The sequence below is a fragment of the Eptesicus fuscus genome, chromosome 3 (assembly GCF_027574615.1).
Source record: "Eptesicus fuscus isolate TK198812 chromosome 3, DD_ASM_mEF_20220401, whole genome shotgun sequence".
Lineage (NCBI taxonomy): Eukaryota > Metazoa > Chordata > Mammalia > Chiroptera > Vespertilionidae > Eptesicus > Eptesicus fuscus.
Window position 1 is genome coordinate 54,651,168 of NC_072475.1, and position 20,804 is coordinate 54,671,971.

The window sequence follows — 20,804 nt, forward strand, 5'->3', positions numbered from 1 at the left end:
AGAAGATAACATTTATGCTATAAAAAATGATACTGTTTGAAAGTGATCTCAAATAATTGTATTATCAGCATTGGCTGATCACAGACAGTTGTTAGCTGTCTATAACTTGATCAGTGATATCATCACGTGAAACATGAGTTGAAGACATCAGGTAGTCCTGTAGCTTAATTTAATGACTTGGGCTCAAGTTTACAAAATTTATTTAGCCTTTAAGTGCTCACTAGACAGTTTGCCTGCTGATTAATAGAAAGCTACATTAACAATGAAGTTTCACTTGTCTTTTATATATCTGTCTCTCTTATCAAAGAGGGTTTTTTCTTTCTCCTTTTTCTTTTCTGGGTCAGGGTTCCAGTTGGGCCATCTTCTTCACTGTCACCAAGTCACAATCAGGTAAAAAAATGTTCCGTTTTAGTTTTTATTGTTTTTAAACTAAGATGGTTTTCCTTTTTTATATTACTTAAGTTACTATTAATGGCCAGATATCTGTGAACTTCACTGCCTGTCTCCTCAGTCATACATATAATATGTACACCTGATACTTGCTAACAGTGTTTTTAGTTACCATAATATAATATGTACACCTGATACTTGCTAACAGTGTTTTTAGTTACCAGACAGAAAATAAATCTTTATCCGCATGATGGCTTTATCCTATACTAGTGGCCCGGTGCATGGGGGGCGGGAGGGGGGTCCCTCAGCCCAGCTTGCACCCTCTCCAATAGGGGACCCCTTGGGGGATGTCCAACTGCTGGTTTAGGCCCGTTTCCTATGGGATCGGGCCTAAACCGGCAGTTGGACATCCCTCTTGCAATCTGGGACTGCTGGCTCCTAACCGCTAACCTGCCTGCCTGCCTGCCTGATCGCCCCTAATCACCTCTGCCTGATTGCCCCTAACCTCTCTGTCTGCCTGCCTGATTGCCCCTAACTGCCCTCCCCTGCTGGCCTAATCTCACCCCTAACTGCTCTCCCCTGCCGGCCTGATCACTCCTAACTGCCTCTGCCTGCCTGATCGCCCCTAACTGCCCTCCCCTGCCATTCTGATCTTGCCCCCAACTGCCCTCCTCTGCAGGCCTGATCTCGCCCCCAACTGCCCTCCCCTGCAGGCCTGATCTCACCCCCAACTTCCCTCTCCTGCAGGCCTGATCACCCCTAACTGCCTTGGCCCCTACCACCATGGCTTTGTCCGGAAGGAAGTCAACATCCGGAAGATGGCTGGTCGACCCGGTCTAATTAGCATATTACCCTTTTATTAGTATAGATAGATTATATAGGATAGGATTTCTTAAATGGGGGGCAGGGGGAAGCCTTTTTCAGCAGGAGGAGTTGCTCTTGGCAGACAAAAGTACATAATCCCTATATCTGGACTGATACCCAGCCATATGCACTATACTGCCAAACTGGTCATTAAAAAATTGAACCACTTTCTTATACCTTACACCAAACAGCTGTTGTCCTTAAAACTCCTCCTCAGCCCCCACCTTAGGTTCTGCCTTCGCAGTTCACCCAGATTTGATTCTGATTGGTCGGTTTCTATGCCAGTCAGCGACAAAAGCTCTGCCTCCTAGGCAGCCATTGGCTCCTCACAGTTCACCCAGATTTGGTTCTGATTGGTCAGTTTCTATGCCAGTCAGCGTCTCCAGGCCTATCTCTGGGCCTGATCAGAGAGGTGGGGCTGTTCAACAGCCGCCCCAGGCTGCTGGTGAGCAAGCTGAACTGCTGACCTCTTGGAGAGAGAGAGAGGCACGGCTGCTGGCAAGGCCTGGAGAGAGAGAAAGGCAAGGGCTGATCAGCAGCTGCCACAGAGGCTGTGGATCAGACCCTGCTTCTCTCTCTCTCCTGGCCTCGCCAGCAGTCGCAGCAGCAGCTGATCAGCCCCGCCTCTCTCTCTCTGAGAGGTCAGTAGTTCAGCCCACTCGCCAGTCCCCGCCCACCCAAGCCTGCTGCGCATGCAGCCTGGTGTTCGGTCGTCCCTTCAGTCGTTTTGGATGTTACAGACTCTGGCTCTTTATATATCATATATAATAAAGAGGTAATATGCAAATTAACCTTCATGCCCTCACAAAATGGCTGCCTACGACCAGGCCGGCAGGGGGGTTAGTGAGGGACGACAAAACGACTGAACAAGCAGGCTGCGTGGGGTGACCAGGCCGGCAGGGGGGGCAGTGAGGGGTGACCAGGCCAGCGGGGGGGGGGGGCAGAGTTGGGGGTGATCAGGCCAGCAGCGGGGGGCACTTAGGGGGCGACTAAGCTGGTGGGGGGGCAGTTAGGGGCAGTCAGGCCAGCGCACAGAGGCAGTAAGGGATGAACAGGCCAGAAGGGGGGGCAGTTAGGGGCAACCAGGCAGGCAGGCAGGTGAGTGATTAGGAGCCAGTGGTCCAGGATTGTGAGAAGGATGTCCCGGATTGGAGAGTGTGCAGGCTGGGCTGAGGGGACACCCCCCCCCATGCACAAATTTCATGCACCTTGCCTCTAGGCTATACTAATCCTATCTAATAATAGACAAATATGCAAATTGACCATACCTCTGACACACCCACAAGCCACGCCCACCATCCAATCAGAGCGAGTATGCAAATTAACCCAAACCAAGATGGCTACAGCCACAGAGAGAAAGGTTTCCTAGGTAACAGAGGAAGCCAAGGTTTCCGCCTGCCCTTGCCAGGCCTAAGCCTCCACTCAAGCTACAAAGTTTCAATTCTAGAAGATAAACAAATTCAAACAAATGGCAGCAGAATGGAGCTTGAGAGAGCAGGCCAGGGTTGCCGCTGGCAACAGGGGAAGCAAAGCTTTCCACACACCCTGGCGGGGCCCACCCGCTTAAGGCAACAAAGTTTCAATTATAACCCCAACACAAATGGCTGCCAGCCACGGAGGGAGCCCCAGGCTTGGCTCCACTCCAGGCTACAAAGTTTCAATTGTAGAAGGAAAATAAATTCCAGACACCAGGGCCTCTGCTTAGGTTGCCAGGGGGCGTGGCCAGCCTGCAAACCACCACAGGCCCCTCACTCAGGCCGCCCCACACCCCAAGGGAACCCCCACCTGATCCGGGACGCCCTTCAGGGCAAACCAGCTGGCCCCCACCCCTGTACCAGGCCTCTATCCTATCTAATAAAAGAGTACTATGCAGATTGATCATCACTGCAACACACAATATAGCTGCCCCCATGTGGTCAAAGATCCTGCCCCCATGTGGACACAAGATGGCCACCACAAGATGGCCAGCAGGAGAGGGCAGTTGGGAGGCACCCGGCCTGCAAGGGAGGGCAGTTGAGAGGGACCAAGCCTGCACGGGAGGGCAGTTAGGGGTGACCAGGCCAGCAGAGGAGGGAAGTTGGGGACAAACAGGCTGGCAGCAGAGTGGTTAGGGGGTGATCAGGCTGGCAGGCAGAAGCGGTTAGGGGCAATCAGGAAGGCAGGCAGGCAAGCAATTGGGAGCCAGCAGTCCTGGATTGTGAGAGGGATGTCCGACTGCCCATTAAACGGGCAGTCGGATATTCCTCAAGGGGTCCCATATTGGAGAGGTTACAGGCTTGGCTGAGGGACAACCCCCTCCGTGCACGAATTTCGTGCACCGGGCCTCTAGTAAAAGAAATAAAAGAGTAAGATGCAAATTGACCATACCTTCGCCACACCTACCAGCCAATCAGGAGTGAGTATGCAAATTAACCCAACAAAGATGGTGGGTTAATTTGCATATGCAGGTGCCAAGTGGCAGGGGTGGGGCGGGACGGAGGCGTTCCGCCCTGCCCCAGCCACTCCAGGACTCTGGGCAGTGTGGGAGGCGGAAAGGTGGCTCCAGCCGGAGCGAAGGCAGTGCCCACAGCCAGGGCAAGGGAGGCCCATTCTTGAACGAATCTTCGTTCATCGGGCCTCTAGTATAGATAATAAAAGGCTAATATGCAAATAGACCAAACAGTAGAACAACCGGTCGCTATGATGTGCACTGACCACCAGGGTGCAGACGTTCAACGCAGGAGCTGCCCCCTGGTGGTCAGTGCGCTCCCACAGTGGGAGCACTGCTCAGTCAGAAGCTGGGCTCACAGCTGGCAAGCACAGCGGCAGTGGCTGGAGCCTCTCCTGCCTCCATGGCAGCACTAAGGACCCCTCGGGGGATGTCCGCCTGCCAGTGTGGGGAGTGGGCCTGAGCTGGCAGGCGGACATCCCCTGAGGGGTCCCAGACTGCAAAAGGGCACAAGCCAGGCTGAGGGGACCTCCCCTCCAGTGCATGAATGTCGTGCATCGGGCCTCTAGTAGTACATTTAAGAACAGTGCAAAAATGAGAAAAAAAAATAGCAATAAACACATTTAAAGAAATGCTAGGTGACTGCAAAGTTAAAGTTGGGTCAGTAGTAGTTCCCTAAATAGATAAGTTGGTCTTTATCCCCACTTGCATATGCAAACTGATTTTTGTTTCAGCTATCACATACAGACTTAGAACTTCATCAGAGAAGAGAACAGTTAGTAGAGCGCACTAGGAGAGAGGCACAGCTTGCTGCCTTACAGTATGAGGAGGAGAAAATAAGGACCAAGCAGATTCAGAGAGATGCTGTCCTGGACTTTGTCAAAGTGAGTCCTTTGAATTCATTTAATGATATTCCTAAAGTTTCTTAGAAGTGTTTATTTGTTTTGCTGAAGCTATCAGTTTTTATTATCTTAATTAAAAGATCGACTTTTTTTTGCTCATATAAAGAATCTTGAGTGAATACTAGTAGTCTAATTTTCTCCTACTTGTGATTAGATTAATTGTCCTCATGTAGATAGGCCTGAGGACAATTAGAAGTTATGATCTTGCTCTTAGGACAGCAATCTCTTCCTCTTAATTACCAGTCACTTTATTATCCAGCTGCCATTCTCTCAATCTCTAGTGCAATAGTTATGAAAATGAAAGAGCCATGCAAATATAAACTATTGTTATCTAACCTATCTCTAATTTCCTCACTCTACTGGATACCAAAAATTTGAGAGATTCACAGACCTCTTTAGAGTTATCCTTTGATTCTTTCCTTTCTGTCCTCTCCATACCTACTCAATTAACAACTCCTGTTAATACTTCTTTTTTTTTCTCCCCTAACGTTTACAGCCTCTGTAGTTGCTTCTAAACCTGGTTCATTTTTTGCCTGTATTGCTTAAGTCTTCCTGTTCTGAAATCACTTTGGATTTATTTTCATAATTAAATAATTGTGTATTTTTGTTTGTTTAATATCTGTCTCTCCCATTTATCTGTAAATTCCATGAAGACAGGGACCATATCTGTCTTGTTTATTCACTGCTATATCCCTAGATCTGAGCAAGTCTAATCCTGTAGTAAAGCTCAATTAATATTTCTTGAATGAATGATTGAATGAATGAATCACTTTTGTCCTCCCAAAATTTTCTCTCCTGTGTTTCTTAACTCTAGCCAAAGACCATCTTCTTTAAGTATCATCTTCATGATAAATTCTTTTTTTTTTAAATTGATTTCAGAGAGGAAGGGAGAGGGAGAGAGAGATAGAAACATCAATGATGAGAGAGAATCATTGATCGGCTGCCTCCTGCATGCCCCCTACTGGGGATCAAGCCCACAACCCAGGCATGTGCCCTGACTGGAATTGAACCCAGGACCCTTCAGTCCGCAGGCCGACATTCTATCCATTGAGCCAAACTGGCTAGGGTTTCCCCCTCCCCGCCCCCCCGCCCAAATGTATCATCCTATGATGATGATGATATCTCGTGCTTGAGAGGATGATAATTTGCCTAAGGTTAAATACTCAGCTAGTATGTGGCAGAGGAAGGATTCTAATCAAGACAGGCTGAACAGAAAATGGAAATAAGGTTGAAAAAGAAACAGTTTCTTGCCCTAACCAGTTTGGCTCGGTGGATAGAGCGTCGACCTGCAGACTGAAGGGTCCTAGGTTCGATTCCGGTCAAGGACATGTACCTTGGTTGACGGCACATCCCAGTAGGGAGTGTGCAGGAGGCAGCTGAATCGATGTTTCTCTCTCATTGATGTTTCTAACTCTCTATCCCTCTCCTTCTCACTTCCTCTCTGTCAAAAATCAATAAAATATATATTAAAAAAAAGAAACATTTTCTTAAAAAAAAAGACAAACTGGCTCCAAACCCTACTCTATGACCACAATAATAAAAATGGCTAACTCATACTGTGTCCTGAGTGCTGTTCTATGCATTATTTTTGATATTTTTAAATTAATTTTGAGAGAGAGAAACATCACTGTGAGAGCAAAACATCCATGGGCAGCCTCCTGCACGCTCCCTACTGGGGATCAAGCCTGCAACCCGGGCATGTGCCCTGACTGGGAATCAAACCTGTGACCTCTTGGTGCATGGGACAACACTCAGCCAACTGAGCAACACTGGCCAGGCTATGCTTGACTTTTGGAAAGTTACTGAACCATTTTGTGCCTTTAGTTTCCTCATACATGTAACATTTAACTGTTAAATATTAACTATTTCAGAATTATGGATACATCTAATACTTTTACTACTATGGTGAGCATTACACACCCTACCATCACAGTGGATTTTAAAAATTGTAAGAGAGATTTCAAGAGAAGCATCATTATGTCTTATACATAAACTAGAGGCCCAATGCACGAAGATTCGTGCAAGAATGGGCCTTCCTTCCCCTGGCTGCCGGCACCACCTTCGCTCTGACTGGAGCCGCCTTTCCACCTTCCCACACTGCCCAGAGTCCCGGAGCGGCTGAGGTGGTGCGAGACACCTGTGTCGTCGCCATGGTGACAACACAAGCCTCCCACCCCGCCCCCAGCCGCTCGGCCTGCATTTGCAAATTAACCTGCCATCTTTGTTGGGTAAATTTACATACTCACTCCTGATTGGCTAGTGGGTGTTGCGAAGTTATGGTCAATTTGCATCTTACTCTTTTATTAGTATAGATGAGTGGGGAGGGGAGTCCCAAAGCAAGAATTTGAGGCAAAAAATGATGGTTTTAATAGGAGTCTAGCATTGTGAAAAGAATGTAGGATTTGGAGTCAGAAGACATAAATGCAAATATCAGCTATGCCACTTAAAACTTTGCAGCCTTGCATATGTCACATAACCTCTCTTATCCTCAATTTTCTCATCTCTAAATGATTATGATGTTTGTTTATCTCACAGAGTAACAAGAAGAATCACTTGAGAGATACTGTACATAAGAACACATTGTAAAGCACTGGCTATACAGATGTTATATTTTTATTTGATATAATAACAGAAATTAGCAAATTGGGGAAAAGAGTCAGTTGGTTTGGAAAATTGTGAGTTTGTTTCTGGATGTATTGAACATGAGGTGAGAGTGGGGTTTCCAAGTAGAGTTGTGTCCTCAGGCAGTTGAAATGCAAATATGAAATTTGCTGATGGTTGAGAGCTCAAGCTGTTAGTATAGAGTGATATCTAAGCCATTAGAGAATGATTTCAGTATGAAAACGTAGTGAGAGATCACTACTTTGTGAATGTTTGTATGCATGTGTATATGAAAAAGATAGTTTTAAATTTTTCTATGTATAGATGTTTATAGACATGAAAACACTGTTTGTCATTTTATTGCCTTTCCTCATTTCAATTGTAAGCTATTTCAGGGAAAGAGCAATATCTTCTAACCAGTAAATCTAGAAAAAACATTATACATAAGAAATACCGAATATGATTATTTTAGTAAATAGAATTTATCATCTCTAGTGTTCCAGCTTCTAACCAATTTCCCTTTTTTGGGGGGTGGGCGTCTGTAGCAGAAAACATCACACAGTCCACAAAAACAACAACACCCCTTAGATGGTGAGGTAAGTCTTTATAATCACCTTTATTTTGGAATTTTTTATTGCAATGGAAATGAAATGTTTGACATGTGCTTTCAGTGATCAAAATATTGCTATTTTCTCTTTTTCCCCTCACAAAATTCTTTTTATTGGATGGAAGAAGACACAAGCCAGGGAATTTATCAGAATCTGTAGATCAGAGGGTTTTAAAAGTATACACATCCATCTGGAGATTATTTATTTCCTTCCCTATCCCCACCAGAGGGATCATCTTCCTCATCCACTTTCAAAGCATATCACATAGTGAGAGTCCCAGAGGGGGATCCGGCATGGCTGACTGGTGTCAGTATTAAACAAAAAAAGACTCCACATAGTATTTTCAACTTCATTGCTCATTTCTTAAGCATGTATGTTATTTATTATACTTGTACACATTAGTTAACACACTCTTCCTTTTCCCCCCTACATTTCCTTCTTGATGGTCATTCTGGAGAATTCATTATCTGAAAATTAAAGCTTTTCAGGAAAATAACAGTTCTAAAATTTTCAATTATACTTTTGTTTTGTCTGAGAAAGGTAATAAAGAGATACCTAAACTAGAAATCATGATTCTTGAGTTGATTGTTTTTATTTGTCACTGGCTCACTAACTGACAAATTCTTCATGTTACTGCTCCATCTATACTTCAGCTTTCTCTTCTGTGAACAAAGAATAATCCCTGTTCCCTCTTTGCTTTAGAAAGTTTATAGGCAAATAAGATCATATTTGAAGTTATTTATCTTTGGAAGAAAATCATTACTCAAAACCAACTTATTAGCTCTTATGGTATGTGAATCAAAATGATATTGAATGCTGTCCTATATGTTAGCATCTTCACAATTATGTCTTAATATGGCTCTTTGCTTGTGTATTTGTGAAATATGTCACGTGTTTGCATAGTTTGTTTTGACATTGCTTCATTTTTTCCACCTCTCCAGTGTCCCTTCCCATCCAGAAGGTCTCAACACACTGATGATAGTGCCTTGTTAGTGGTAAGAGCCTTGCACAAAATGGAGTTTTAAATTGTTGTGTCTAGAGATTGGAGAATAGCGATTGTATTTTTCATTCAGAAATAATCTCAAAATCATAAAACATGATGGGCATCATTACTAAATGCTTTAAAAAATAGCTTGAACTGTTTTCCTACATTACCATTCATGATTTATCCAGTGGTCCGGTGTTCTGCAGCTATGATTAAAATATCTTTGTTAATGTTGCAAATGTAAACCATTTGCATTATGAACCATATTGACTTTGTATGTGTGTTGGGAGTTTTTTAAATGTCATTTCTAATTCCAGGTGCACTTATTTTATTAATAATTAATTTAACTCATGAGTCACCTGTGTGTTAAATGGGTTTCTTTACTCCATGGTGCTAATTATACAGCTGTGTATTTGGCATCCTATTTTGTCATTTCTCTTAAGCTACTGAAAATCCCAAACTTGAAAAAATTACTTACATCTCCATGCCCATTTTTACATTCAAGGGAAACATTAACTTGGAATGCTATCTACTGATCCTTTTTTAACACTGGTTTACTTTTATTGCCTGTTTCATCAGCCAAAACGCAGTATATTATGAGAACTTTATTAAAAGTTTAACTTTTATCAGCCTTGAAAGATAATTCTAACCATTTACATATTGCTTTTCCCATCATGTTTTATGTTATTTTTTCACAGTAGTATTGAAAACTAGCAGTTCAAAAATCTGCTGTCTATATCAATTCCTGTCTTATGTGTTAGTAACTGCCGCCATTGTGCATACTACTGCATGAACTGCATACTTCAGCATGAGAGTCCTAGTATGTTAACTTCCATTGTCTGTCCAAATTTCTGTGTGTTCTGCAATCATCATTTCCTTTGAGAGAGAGAAAGCACATTTTAACTGCGCAGTTTTATAGATAAATGTAACCACCAACTTCTGGGTTTTAGTGGAAATTAATTGGCATGAGAAGCAACTAATAATTTAAATCAATGCAGATATTGAGAACCTTTGATGGTTCAGACAGCTTACCAGAATTATCTCATTTTCTCCTCACAGCAACCTTAAGGTTAGTTTATCACCATTTTACAAATGGTTACTGAAGCACAGAATGTGTCTTGTCCAGAATGTAACTTGTCCAGGATCACATAGCTAGTAAGTGCCAGGCTTGATTTAAGTCTAGATTTGGTTGACTTGAGAACCGGCATTAAACACCATGCTGTATTGCCTCCCATACTATAATTGAAAAACAAGATGAGATTTAAGGATATACATATCTAATAAAAGAGTAATATGCAAATTGACCGTCACTCCAAGACATAAGATGGCTGCCCCATGTGGACACAGGATGGCTGCCACAAGATGGCCTGCAGGGGAGGGCAGTTGGGGGGCACCAGGCCCTGCAGGGGAGGGCAGTTGTGGGCGATCAGACAAGCAGGGAGGGGGCAGTTAGGGGTGACCAGGCCAGCAGAGGAGGGCAGTTGGGGGAGACCAGGTCAGCAGAGGAGGGCAGTTGGGGGAGACCAGGCCAGCAGGGGAGGGCAGTTAGGGGTGACCGGGCCAGCAGGGGAGGGCAGTTGGGGGTGACCAGGCAAGCAGGGGAGGGCAGTTAGGGGCAATTGGGCCAGCCGGGGAGCAATTAGGCATCAATCAGGCTGGGAGGGGAGTGGTTAGGGGTGATCAGGCTCGCAGGCAGAAGCAGTTAGGGGCAATCAGGCAGAGGCAGGTGAGTGGTTGGGAGCCAGCAGTCCTGGATTGTGAGAGGGATGTCCAACTGCCGGGTGGTCGGACATCCCTCAAGGGGTCCCAGATTGGAGAGGGTGCAGGCTAGGCGGAGGGGGGGGGTCCCTCAGCCCGGCTTGCCCCCTCTCACAGTCCGGGAGCCCTCGGGCGGGAGGCGACCCGGCAATCAGGGGAAGGCAACGCCCCATCACACCTCTGCTGCTGCCATTGCCGACAGCGCAAGCCTCGGCCAGCCCTGGTTACCTGCCGCCATCCGAGGCTTGCCTGTACCTCGGGTGTCAGCTGGCAGCCACCATCCGAGGCTTGCCTGTGCCTCGGGCTGGCCCTGGGCGGATGGGGGGCTGAGGGGACTGGGGGACTCTGGAGGCAGGCGCCCTGGCGGGGCTGAGGGGACTGGGCGCTGCCATCTTGTGGCTGTGGGCGCCATCATCTTTGAGGGCGTGGCAGTCAATTAGCATATTCCCTCCTTATTGGCTGTGGGTGCCGCCATCTTTGTGAGGGTGTGATGATCAATTAGCATATTCCCTCTTTGTTCGATAGGATAAGTCTTAGTGCCCAGACTTTTTTGTCAAGGAAAAAGTGGGATTTGAAACAATACAAATCCCCTTAGCATGAAATTTGAAATGGCCTTCAGCCATTTCAAGACACGTACACTTGTACTTTAGTTATCAGTATTCATGTCTCCCCTAAATGAGATGGCCTTTACTCTTTCTCCCATCTTGGAGCCTGAGGAGGCCTGCTTGGAACAGGGCTTCCATAGCGACAGATGTAACTGGAGGCTGTGGTCCAAGGCCATTTTCACTGGCCATGAGTGGGGTCTCCGGAACCAGAGGGCCCACACAGCTCTTCTTAAAATTGAAGGTGTTTATGCTTGAGGTGAAACTGAATGCTGTCTAGGCAAGAGATGTACTTACGTGTGCAAACTAAAGAACAACACAGTGACTCCTGGTGGCAAACCGAACAAAACCAAAGTAATCTGGGGAAAGGTAACTCATGCTCATGGAAACAGTGGCATGGTTGGATCTAAATTCTGAAGCAACCTCCTTGCTAATAAGGCCATTGGACACAGAATCTGTGTAATGCTGTACCCCTCAAGGATTTAAACTTATTGAAGAGCAAATAAATAAAATGGATTTGTTCTCTTGTTTAAAAAGGTGGGGGGGGGAGGGCGTGCCAAAGGCCATGTCTCACATATTTTTGTGTGCCAAATAGTGTCCAACACTGCAAAAAAAGTCACATTTTATTTTTTTATTATTTTTAAAATATATTTTTTATTGATTTCATAGAGGAAAGAAGGAGAGAGAGAGAGAGAGAAACATCAATGATGAAAGAGAATCATTGATCCGTTGCCTTCTGCATGCCCCCCACTGGGAATAAGTATTAGTAATATTTAATGTCAGTTGTACTCACATTCTCTTGGAGCTGCCCTTCAGGTTTCTGTTGCTTTCATCTGTGTCCCATCTGCATCTATATCCCATCTCTAGATACTTTCTCTTCCCTCCACTCCTTTTTTCCTTCTTTGCCAAAATAATGGCTTTTAGCCCTTTTATATTTGAAATTGACAGTAATTCTAGTACATTTGTGGTAGTGTCACCAAAGGAAGTATGCATGAGGCCAAAAGAGGTAAAGAATTATAAATTTACTAGGGGCCCAGTGCACGAATTCGTGCACCTTGAAAGGAACTGTGGGCCGTGAGGCTGCAGTGGGCACAGGGGCAGATCTCAGCCCATCCTCTGCACTCCCACCCGGCCCCTCCTGCTGCAGCCCCCTGGTCCTCTGTCTGCCAGCAGCCCCACTCCTGCTGCAGCCACTCCCATGTGCTGATGACTCTGAGCCCTGCTCACACCCGCTGACGGCGTGGAGTGATTGGTGCTGGCGCCAGCAGTGGGTGCGAGCGGGGCCAGTGCCGTCAGCGAGTGCGAGTGGCGGCTTCTGCCCCAATTGCCCCTCAGGAGCAGGGGGGAGGTGGAGAAGCCCTAAGGGAGATCGGGGCCGGCACTCGCCACTCACACCTGCTGATGGCGCTGAGCAATCGGGCCGGCACCGGGCACTGGTAGCGGGTGCAAATGGTGACTCCAGCGCCGGCAGTGGGTGCAAGCAGGGCCAGCACCGGCAGCAGGTGCGAGCACCAGGTGGGACCGCAGAGTGCAGGAGCAAAGAGTTTTCAGTAACCTCCAGAGGCTCGCCCCAATGACAGTCAGTGACTGGTGCCCCACCTTGGTCGGGCGCCCCCGCTCACCTGCTCCACTATTCTGCCGCAGGCGACGCCCGCCATGTTCTGCACACGCCCCCTGGTGGTCATTGCACATCATAGTTACTGGTTGTTCAGTTGTTCTGCCATTCAGTCTATTTGCATATTAGCCTTTTATTATATAGGATTAAGTTATCTGAAAACCAGATGGGCTGAGCCCCAAAATGGCACCAGAACCCAGGGACGGGGAGTCAGAGGTTTTTAAGGACTCTAGGCGGGCTTTTTTGTCTGGGAATTCGCTGGGCAGGTCCAGATCCTGGGCAAGTCAGAGTGTAAAGTTACTGGTCTTAGCAAATGGAATGTGATTTGAGTGAAAGGAAATATCAGTTGGGAAATGATCTAAAGGTCAGTTTCCCAGGGGAGGGGATATCGACTCAATTATTTGATCAGACCTAACAATTTGATTATAAGGAGGCCCTGGAAATCTCAACAGGTAAAGTATACACATTGTATTACTGTTGTTCTTTGGTATATTTCTTCACTTTTTTCTGCCTTAAGATAGATTATGTTGTACTATATATGCTACATGCTTTGGGGTGGGGTGGGGTGGGGTGGGGTGGGGTGGGGTGAGGAAAGACATTGCTATCAACTCTCATTAAAAATAGTTGTATTTACTTTATTGACCACCTACACACCTTTATTTTCTAAACACCCACATGTGTTCTTGTTCATCTGTCCCATGATTCAGATATTTGTGTTCCTAATTTAAATTTCTTAAAATTATTCAACTAATAAAGTCTTTAATATCATTAAGCCTTTGGCATTTTGTTGTTTTAATAGGTACTGTCTTATCCAACACCCTTTGTGAAAGTCCTGTCTTCTCTGATTTCCATCCATCACCAAATGAAAAAATTGTCATGTTTTGAGCAGCTTTTATCTGTAATCAAAATTATGTACAATAAATACTAACACTCTCTCTCATTAGTTACATGTAGGGTGGTGAATGGATAAAGGATTTAAAGAAAAGGACTTGCTCAGAGGTAGAAATGAAATGCTGGTTCATCCTTAAGGTGTGATGCAGAATTCTCATGTTCTGTCTTCTCACATCAGAACTATTAAATATAATACATCTAATTTGGATTAATTTTGAAAAAATATTGTTCTTCCATGCTGGTTCTGCTCAATTAAAATGACCTCTTTGGCTGGACTTTTTTTTTCTTCTATCATAGGAACACTCAGAACTCATTAGTTTCAAGGCTATTTTGCTAAAATAACCACACATGATGTTCTCAGTTTTATTTCTAAACTAGAGGCCCAGTGCATGGATTCGTTCACTGGTGGGGTCCCTCAGCCTGGCCTGCGGGTATTGGGTCAAAACCAGCTCTCTGACATCCCCTGAGGGGTCCTGGATTGGGAGAGGGTGCAGGCCAGGCTGAGGGACCCCAACGGTGCACGAATCCATGCACCGGGCCTCTAGTATTCATATAAGATCTTTGGTTAATCTCTTCCCGCCCTTCCCCTTCCCCCCTTTCTTCTGAGATTTGTCAATCTGTTCCATGTTTCCATGTCTGGGGTTTCTGCTCCTGTGGTGAGTGTCTGCCCCCTGGTGGTCAGTGCGCATCATAGCTACCAGTTGGCCGGTCACTTAGGCTTTTATATATATATATATATATATATATATATATATATATATATATATATATATAGCATAGTTTTTAATAAATCATGCCTTTAATTTCTTGATGTGGTATGAGGTGTTGAAATAGTTTAAATTATACAGGTGGAAACTTCTATAAATGATTAGAGGCCCCATGCACGGATTCGTGCATCAGTGGGGTCCTTTGGCCTGGCCTGCAGGAATCGGGCCAAAACTGACTCTCTGCATCCCCCAAGGGGTCCTGGATTGCGAGAGGGCACAGGCCAGGCTGAGAGATCCCACCAGTGCACAAATCTGCGCACCGGGCCTCTAGTGCGCATATAAGATCTTTGGTTAATCTCTCCCCACCCTATCCCTCCCCCCTCCCCACTTCCCTCTGAGATTCATCAGTCCCATGTTTCCATGCCTGTGGTTTCCGCTCCTGTGTTGAGCATCTGTCCCCTACTGGTCAGTGTGTGTCATAGCTACTGGTCAAACGGTCGGCCAGTCGCTTAGGCCAGTGGTCGGCAAACTCATTAGTCAACAGAGCCAAATATCAACAGTACGATTGAAATTTCTTTTGAGAGCCAAATTTTTAAAACTTCTTCTAACACCACTTCTTCAAAATAGATTCGCCCAGTCCATGGTGTTTTGTGGAAGAGCCACACTCAAGGGGCCAAAGAGCCACGTGTGGCTCACGAGCCGCAGTTTGCCGACCACTTGCTTAGGCTTTATTTTATTTTATTTTATTATTATTATTTTTTTAATGAGAGGAAGGGAGAGGGATAGAGAGTTAGAAACATCGATAAGAGAGTTAGAAACATCGATAAGAGAGAAACACCTACTGGGGATGTGCCCGCAACCAAGGTACATGCCCTTGACCGGAATCGAACCTGGGACCCTTCAGTCCGCAGGCCAACGCTCTATTCATGGAGCCAAACCAGTTAGGGCAGGCTTTTATATATATAGATAGGGTTACCCCCACCCCCCAGTATTCTTTTTGCACTACTAATATCTTAGTACACCATTTGAAAGTTTGTAAATGACCCTTCCTTTTCTAATTTTACTGACCAGATCTGCTTGCCTGCCTGTCTGACTTTTTTTTTTTTTTTTTAAGATTTTTAAAAATTGATATTTAGAGAGAAGGGAAGGAAGAGAGAGAAACATTGATGTGAGAGTAAGACATCAATGGATTGGCTGCCTCCTGCACGACCCCCCCTACCCCCACTGGGCATCTAGCCTGCAACTGGGGCCTGTGCCCTGACAGGATTCAGACCAGCAACCTTTTGGTTCATCAGATGATGCCCAACCAAATGAGCTACACTGGCCAGGGCCTGCCTGACATTTTGCTAACATAAATCCTGCCTTCTGTTTCTTCTCTTTCTCTTTTGAAATTTAGTTGCTGTCAGGGTTGAAGCAAGTGGGCTGTGCTGGTACCCTGCCTCACTCTTCTGCCTTCACACCTCTTAAGGTATCTTTTGTTATTGTAATTTACCAGGAACTTTGGGGGGGTGGTATGTAGTGGAGGTCTTAACTTTTCCCATGGATTGGTCTAACAGTAAGCAGTCTGGCATCTAGGGTTACATGAAATGTACTTAAACTATTTGAGTTTAACGTTAATTTCACTTGAAGTTTTGTAAAAGTTTTATCATACCAGAAACAGTCATAAAGCCTGTGTTAATTCTTTATAAATGTCATTCTCATTTTCTTATCAGTTTTTCTTTTGTCATGAGTTATTTTATTTTGACTAATACGTAATATCAAATTTACTCTGATACTACTGTACATGCAAAGTAATTTGAGTTCCAGACCTCAAACTATTACTGCCAAAACCCTCTACAGTGGCTCTAGGAGATCTGTTTGGGTAAATAGTTTTGCTGCTACACAGCCACTGCCATTTGTTTATGTATTATCTGTGGCTGCTTTTGTGCGTAGCAGCATACTTGGAATAGTTGTGATGGAGATCATCTAACCTGGAAACCTAAATAAAGAACCTGTAGTATATTATTTTTTAAAGGCCCATAGGGATGGTAATTCCATCTTTGTTATCATATGATACATGAGATGATTAATAATCCTCACTGTCAAGATCCTCTCCTTTTCTAACTTCTGTCTGTCCTCCTGTGGTTTATGCATATTTCTTTCCAGAGGGGAGATTTTCTAGTAAATAGCAGTCTTCAAATATTCTTTATATTTGAAAATTAATATGATGTCACCCTTGTCTTATCCTTAAATAAACTCTGATCCTTTTACATGCCTTTCCCAGCCTTAGGAACTTTCACAAGTTCTCTGCCTCCCATTTTGGCTCCACTGTCTCCAGCTACACATATCCCTCTCCTTAGAGCGCGCCTGGGGCTGAGCATGAAACAAGGGTTTTTCACACATCTTACAGAGCATTAGGTTGGCCTTTTCCATTTCAATATTCATTTGCTCAGTATCTGTTATAATTCTCAAATGTTTTAGTTAAATGAGAATTAACTAAATTTAGATAAATTTCTACATCTTATATCGTTTGTTTTCCAAAATACTTAATTTTGATTTTTTGAACATTTTTACTTCTCTAATGGACCAGAGTACTTTCAAATTCTTACATCATGTTCTTCTAAATGCTGACCCCAGCTTTATAACATCTGTAAACCTGATAAACCCCTCTGATGCTACAGGTACCTGAATGACTAGTGAAAAAACTTGACAGTAGGTCCTTGGGTTACATCGGAGATCCGTTCCTATGGCGCAACATAACGCAATTTTCGCCCTAAGTCGGAACCCACCTACATAAGCACCTACGTCACCCACATGGAGCACATACACAGCAGTAATGAAGTGAAACAGTAAAAAAAAATTTAAAAGAAAGATAACAATTCCTGACCTTTACTTGTGGTAAATAAATAATAAAAAACATAAAGCACATATGTACATAGGTCGAAATGACGGAACTTTTTTTTATAAAATGGCAGATGGCGACATAACCCGAGGACTGCCTGTATAATTCTCTTCTGTGTTAACCCTTTGCTAGCCTTTCTCAGCTATGTTCCTTATTTGAGCAGCAATACAGAAAATTATTTGAAGGACTGTTTCCAAAATTCTCTCAAGTAAGCTCTATAACTGGTACCATTCTAGTTGTAGAGGAGAAAACTTAATTCATTACACTTAATGGACAGTTTAGGACATTGGGGCTTATTCTAAATCAGAGTCGAGAAAGAACAGATGGAAATTTACCAAAATTGTAAGTCTAACTTTTTATCAGATGTGCTACACAGTCAAATGATTCGTTTTTAAAGATTTAGTCTTTATTTTTTGATATCCAGTTACTTTACGGAAGGTATACACTATAGTTAGTGTGATTTTATTTCTGTTGTTGCTTAACCAGGATAAAAGTTGAGTTTATGTCGGTTTGCTTTTTTTGCTCTTCAGTTCTGCAAGAATTCTGAAATTTAGTCAGTGGCTTGTGAGTGCTTTAAACTAATCGTTTTAATATCCTTGAATGCAAGTCACTTAGATTTATCCTATATAATAAAAGCCTAATATGCAAATTGTCCCCTCAACCCAGAGTTCGGAAGTTCGACCAGAGGGTGGGGCCAGCCAGCCAACCGCCAGGGGAAGGGAGGATTGAAGGGAAGCCCCGGCCAGTGGCAGTGCCGTCAGGCAACTGAGGGAAGGAAGGTCCCAGCTGGCAGTCACTAGGGACCCTACCCATGCACGAATTTTGTGCACTGGGCCTCTAGTAGTTTTAATAAAATTACATTTTTTAAATCATCATTTTACATCTTTCCTCTATTCTAGCTTTGTTTTTCATTACACCTAACTGTGTATTGTCTTTTGGTGTTTTGGGAGGTAGAGAACATTTCCTGCCATTCAGTGGAATTTTTTCTACTCTTCCTTCTCTCATCTAATAAAGTTGCTGATTAACTTTATCATTTTTTTTCCCTTAGCCTAACTCCTACTAATAAGTCTTTTTAAATTCCTAAAGAATATTTTTCCTCAAAAATTTTTTTCTAAATATATATGGAATAATTTCTACCTTTTCCATTTTTCTGTTTGTGCCATTGGTCCTTGAACAAGTCTTTAGCTAATCAGCTTTCTCCTTTCTAGCTCATATTTTTAAAAAATAAGGATAGTCTTTTGTTTCTTTATAAAGATATCCAGCTTTTGCCTCATTTGCGTGTAAATTTCTCTTAGTAGTTCCTCTTGTTATTTTAAGTTAAATTTATTTAAATTCTATTTCTTCTCAACATTCTAAATTTAGTTTATTGCCATCTGTAAAACTTGTTGAACATGTTCTCTTTTTCACTAATGAGAATGTTATACATTACTTTACTCAAGAATGCAGCTTGCTTTTTAAATCTTAGTTCTCAGACTAAGAGTATCAGATCAAGGAATAGTTACCACAAAATTGTCTTCCAGATCAGTCTAAGAATTTACTCAAACAGCATGGCTCCTATTTATGGATTTATTTTTGCAGTTAAAATTCCATTTCATCTGACCCAACTCCAATTAGAAATAAAAGATTTCTGGAAGTGCCCTAGCCGGCTTGGCTCAGTGGATAGAGTGTCGGCCTGTGGATTCAAGGGTCCCGAGTTTGATTCCCGTCAAGGGCACATGCCCTGGTTTGCAGGCTTGATCCCTAGTAGGGGTCATGTAGGAGGCAGCCAGTCAATGATTATCTCTCATCATTGGTGTTTCTATCTCCCTCTCCCTTCCTGTCTGAAATCAGTAAAAATCTATTTTTTTTTAAAAGATTTCTGGAAATAATGAAACCAAGAAGGAGGGGGGGGATGGAAGCAGATATGTATGTGTGTTTTAAAGTCATTCTGTTCAAAATGTGTCATAGTTATTGTAAGTTTTATTTAAATTTTTGAGTATAATTAGATATCAAGGCCTAAAATATTATTATTCTAGTACCCTGTTATTCTTCAACATCTTTAATCCAGTCAGCCAACACTTCTTTTTTAAAATTTTTATGTTTTATTGATTTCAGAGAGAGGGAGAGAGGGAGAGAAATATCAATGATAAGAGAGAATCATTGATCAGTTGCCTCCTGCATGCCCCCTACTAGGGATCGAGCTCACAACTCCGGGCATGTGTGCTGACTAGGAATCGAACCATGACCTGATTCCTGGGTTGAAGCTCAACCATTGTGCCATACTGACTGGGCCCAACACTCTTTTTTTTTTTTAATTTCTTTATTGATTAAGGTGTCACATATTTGTCCTCATCCCCCCATTCCCATCCCACACCCCTCCCCACGGATGCCCCAACCCCCTGTTGAACTTAACCGTTGGATAGGCTCATATGCATGCACACAAGTCCTTTGGTTGATTTCTCCCCCCTCCCCCCAACCTCCCCTCTCCTCCCTCTGAGGCCCGATAGTCCGGTCGATGCCTCCTTGTTTCTGGTTCTGTTCTTGTTCATCAGTCTATGTTGTTCATCATTTCCCCTAGATGAGCGAGATCATGTGTCACTAGAGATATACTTATAAGAACTGAATGTGAGACGAGCAATAATAGTTATGCTGACAGGCAAATGAATCAGTCTGTAGTGAGTTTCTTTCTGGACCAACAGTTCTTTAGAGACCCAATTTCAATGTCCACCAGTTCCTTATGTGTACATGTCAGCACTGACCCCTCAGCTCTGGATGGTGGACAAATGGTGGTAACGGAGGTCCGACTCCCTCTGGTTTGGTCTCGGCCGGACCCAGGGGCACGGCTTCACCCGGACTCAGGGGCGCGTGGCCTCTCCCAGACCCAGGGGCGCGTGGCCTCACCCGGACCTAGGTGCGCGAGACCTCACCCGGACCTAGGTGGGCGAGACCTCACCCGGATCCAAGGACACATGGCCTCACCCGGACCCGGGGGCCGTGGCCTCTCCCAGACCCAGGGGCGCGCCAACACTCTTTTTTTATGTTTTATTGATTTGAGAGAGAGCAGAAGGGAGAGGGAGAGAGAGATAGAAACATCCATGACAGAGTAATATCAGTCAGCTGCCACCTGCACACTCCCTACTGGGGAGGGAACCCACAACCTGGGCATATGCCCTGACGGGGAATTGAACCAGTGATCTCTTGGTTCATGGGTACACTCAACCACCGAGCCACACTATCCAGGCCCAACACTTCTTTTTAAATTAGTTTAACTACACTTTCCTTTATTTAGGTAAACTTTATACCATTTGACCTACCTCTTCTTCCTTTTTACAGTTCCTTTGTTCAATGAATTAAAAACATCTTGGATTCAAATTCTAGTCTAGAAATACAGCTATCTATAATATTTAAACACCTTGTATCCTAACTGAAATAAAAAACCTTTATCAATCTGTTTTAACACATTAAATTTTATTCTGCAGAGGAGAGGGGAGAATACTTTAGAAACTATACCAGAAAAATACTATTATAAACTAAAATTTTATTCTTTCCTGTGCATTTCCCAATAAATGATTATCTTTTTTCAGTTATAAGAA

The 20,804-nt window shown here is 43.9% G+C and overlaps 1 protein-coding gene and 1 pseudogene across 1 annotated transcript in view; both read left to right on the forward strand.

The window, feature by feature from the left end:
* LRCH3 (leucine rich repeats and calponin homology domain containing 3) overlaps window positions 1-20,804 on the forward strand; it is a 101,801-nt gene that overhangs the window by 68,890 nt on the left and 12,107 nt on the right. Inside the window, 5 exon segments of the mRNA XM_054713894.1 lie at window positions 345-390; window positions 4,417-4,566; window positions 7,731-7,781; window positions 8,735-8,788; window positions 15,748-15,819. Of these exon segments, the coding sequence (XP_054569869.1) occupies window positions 345-390; window positions 4,417-4,566; window positions 7,731-7,781; window positions 8,735-8,788; window positions 15,748-15,819 (373 nt within the window).
* On the forward strand, window positions 11,212-11,624 carry LOC103298743 (60S ribosomal protein L35a-like; annotated as a pseudogene).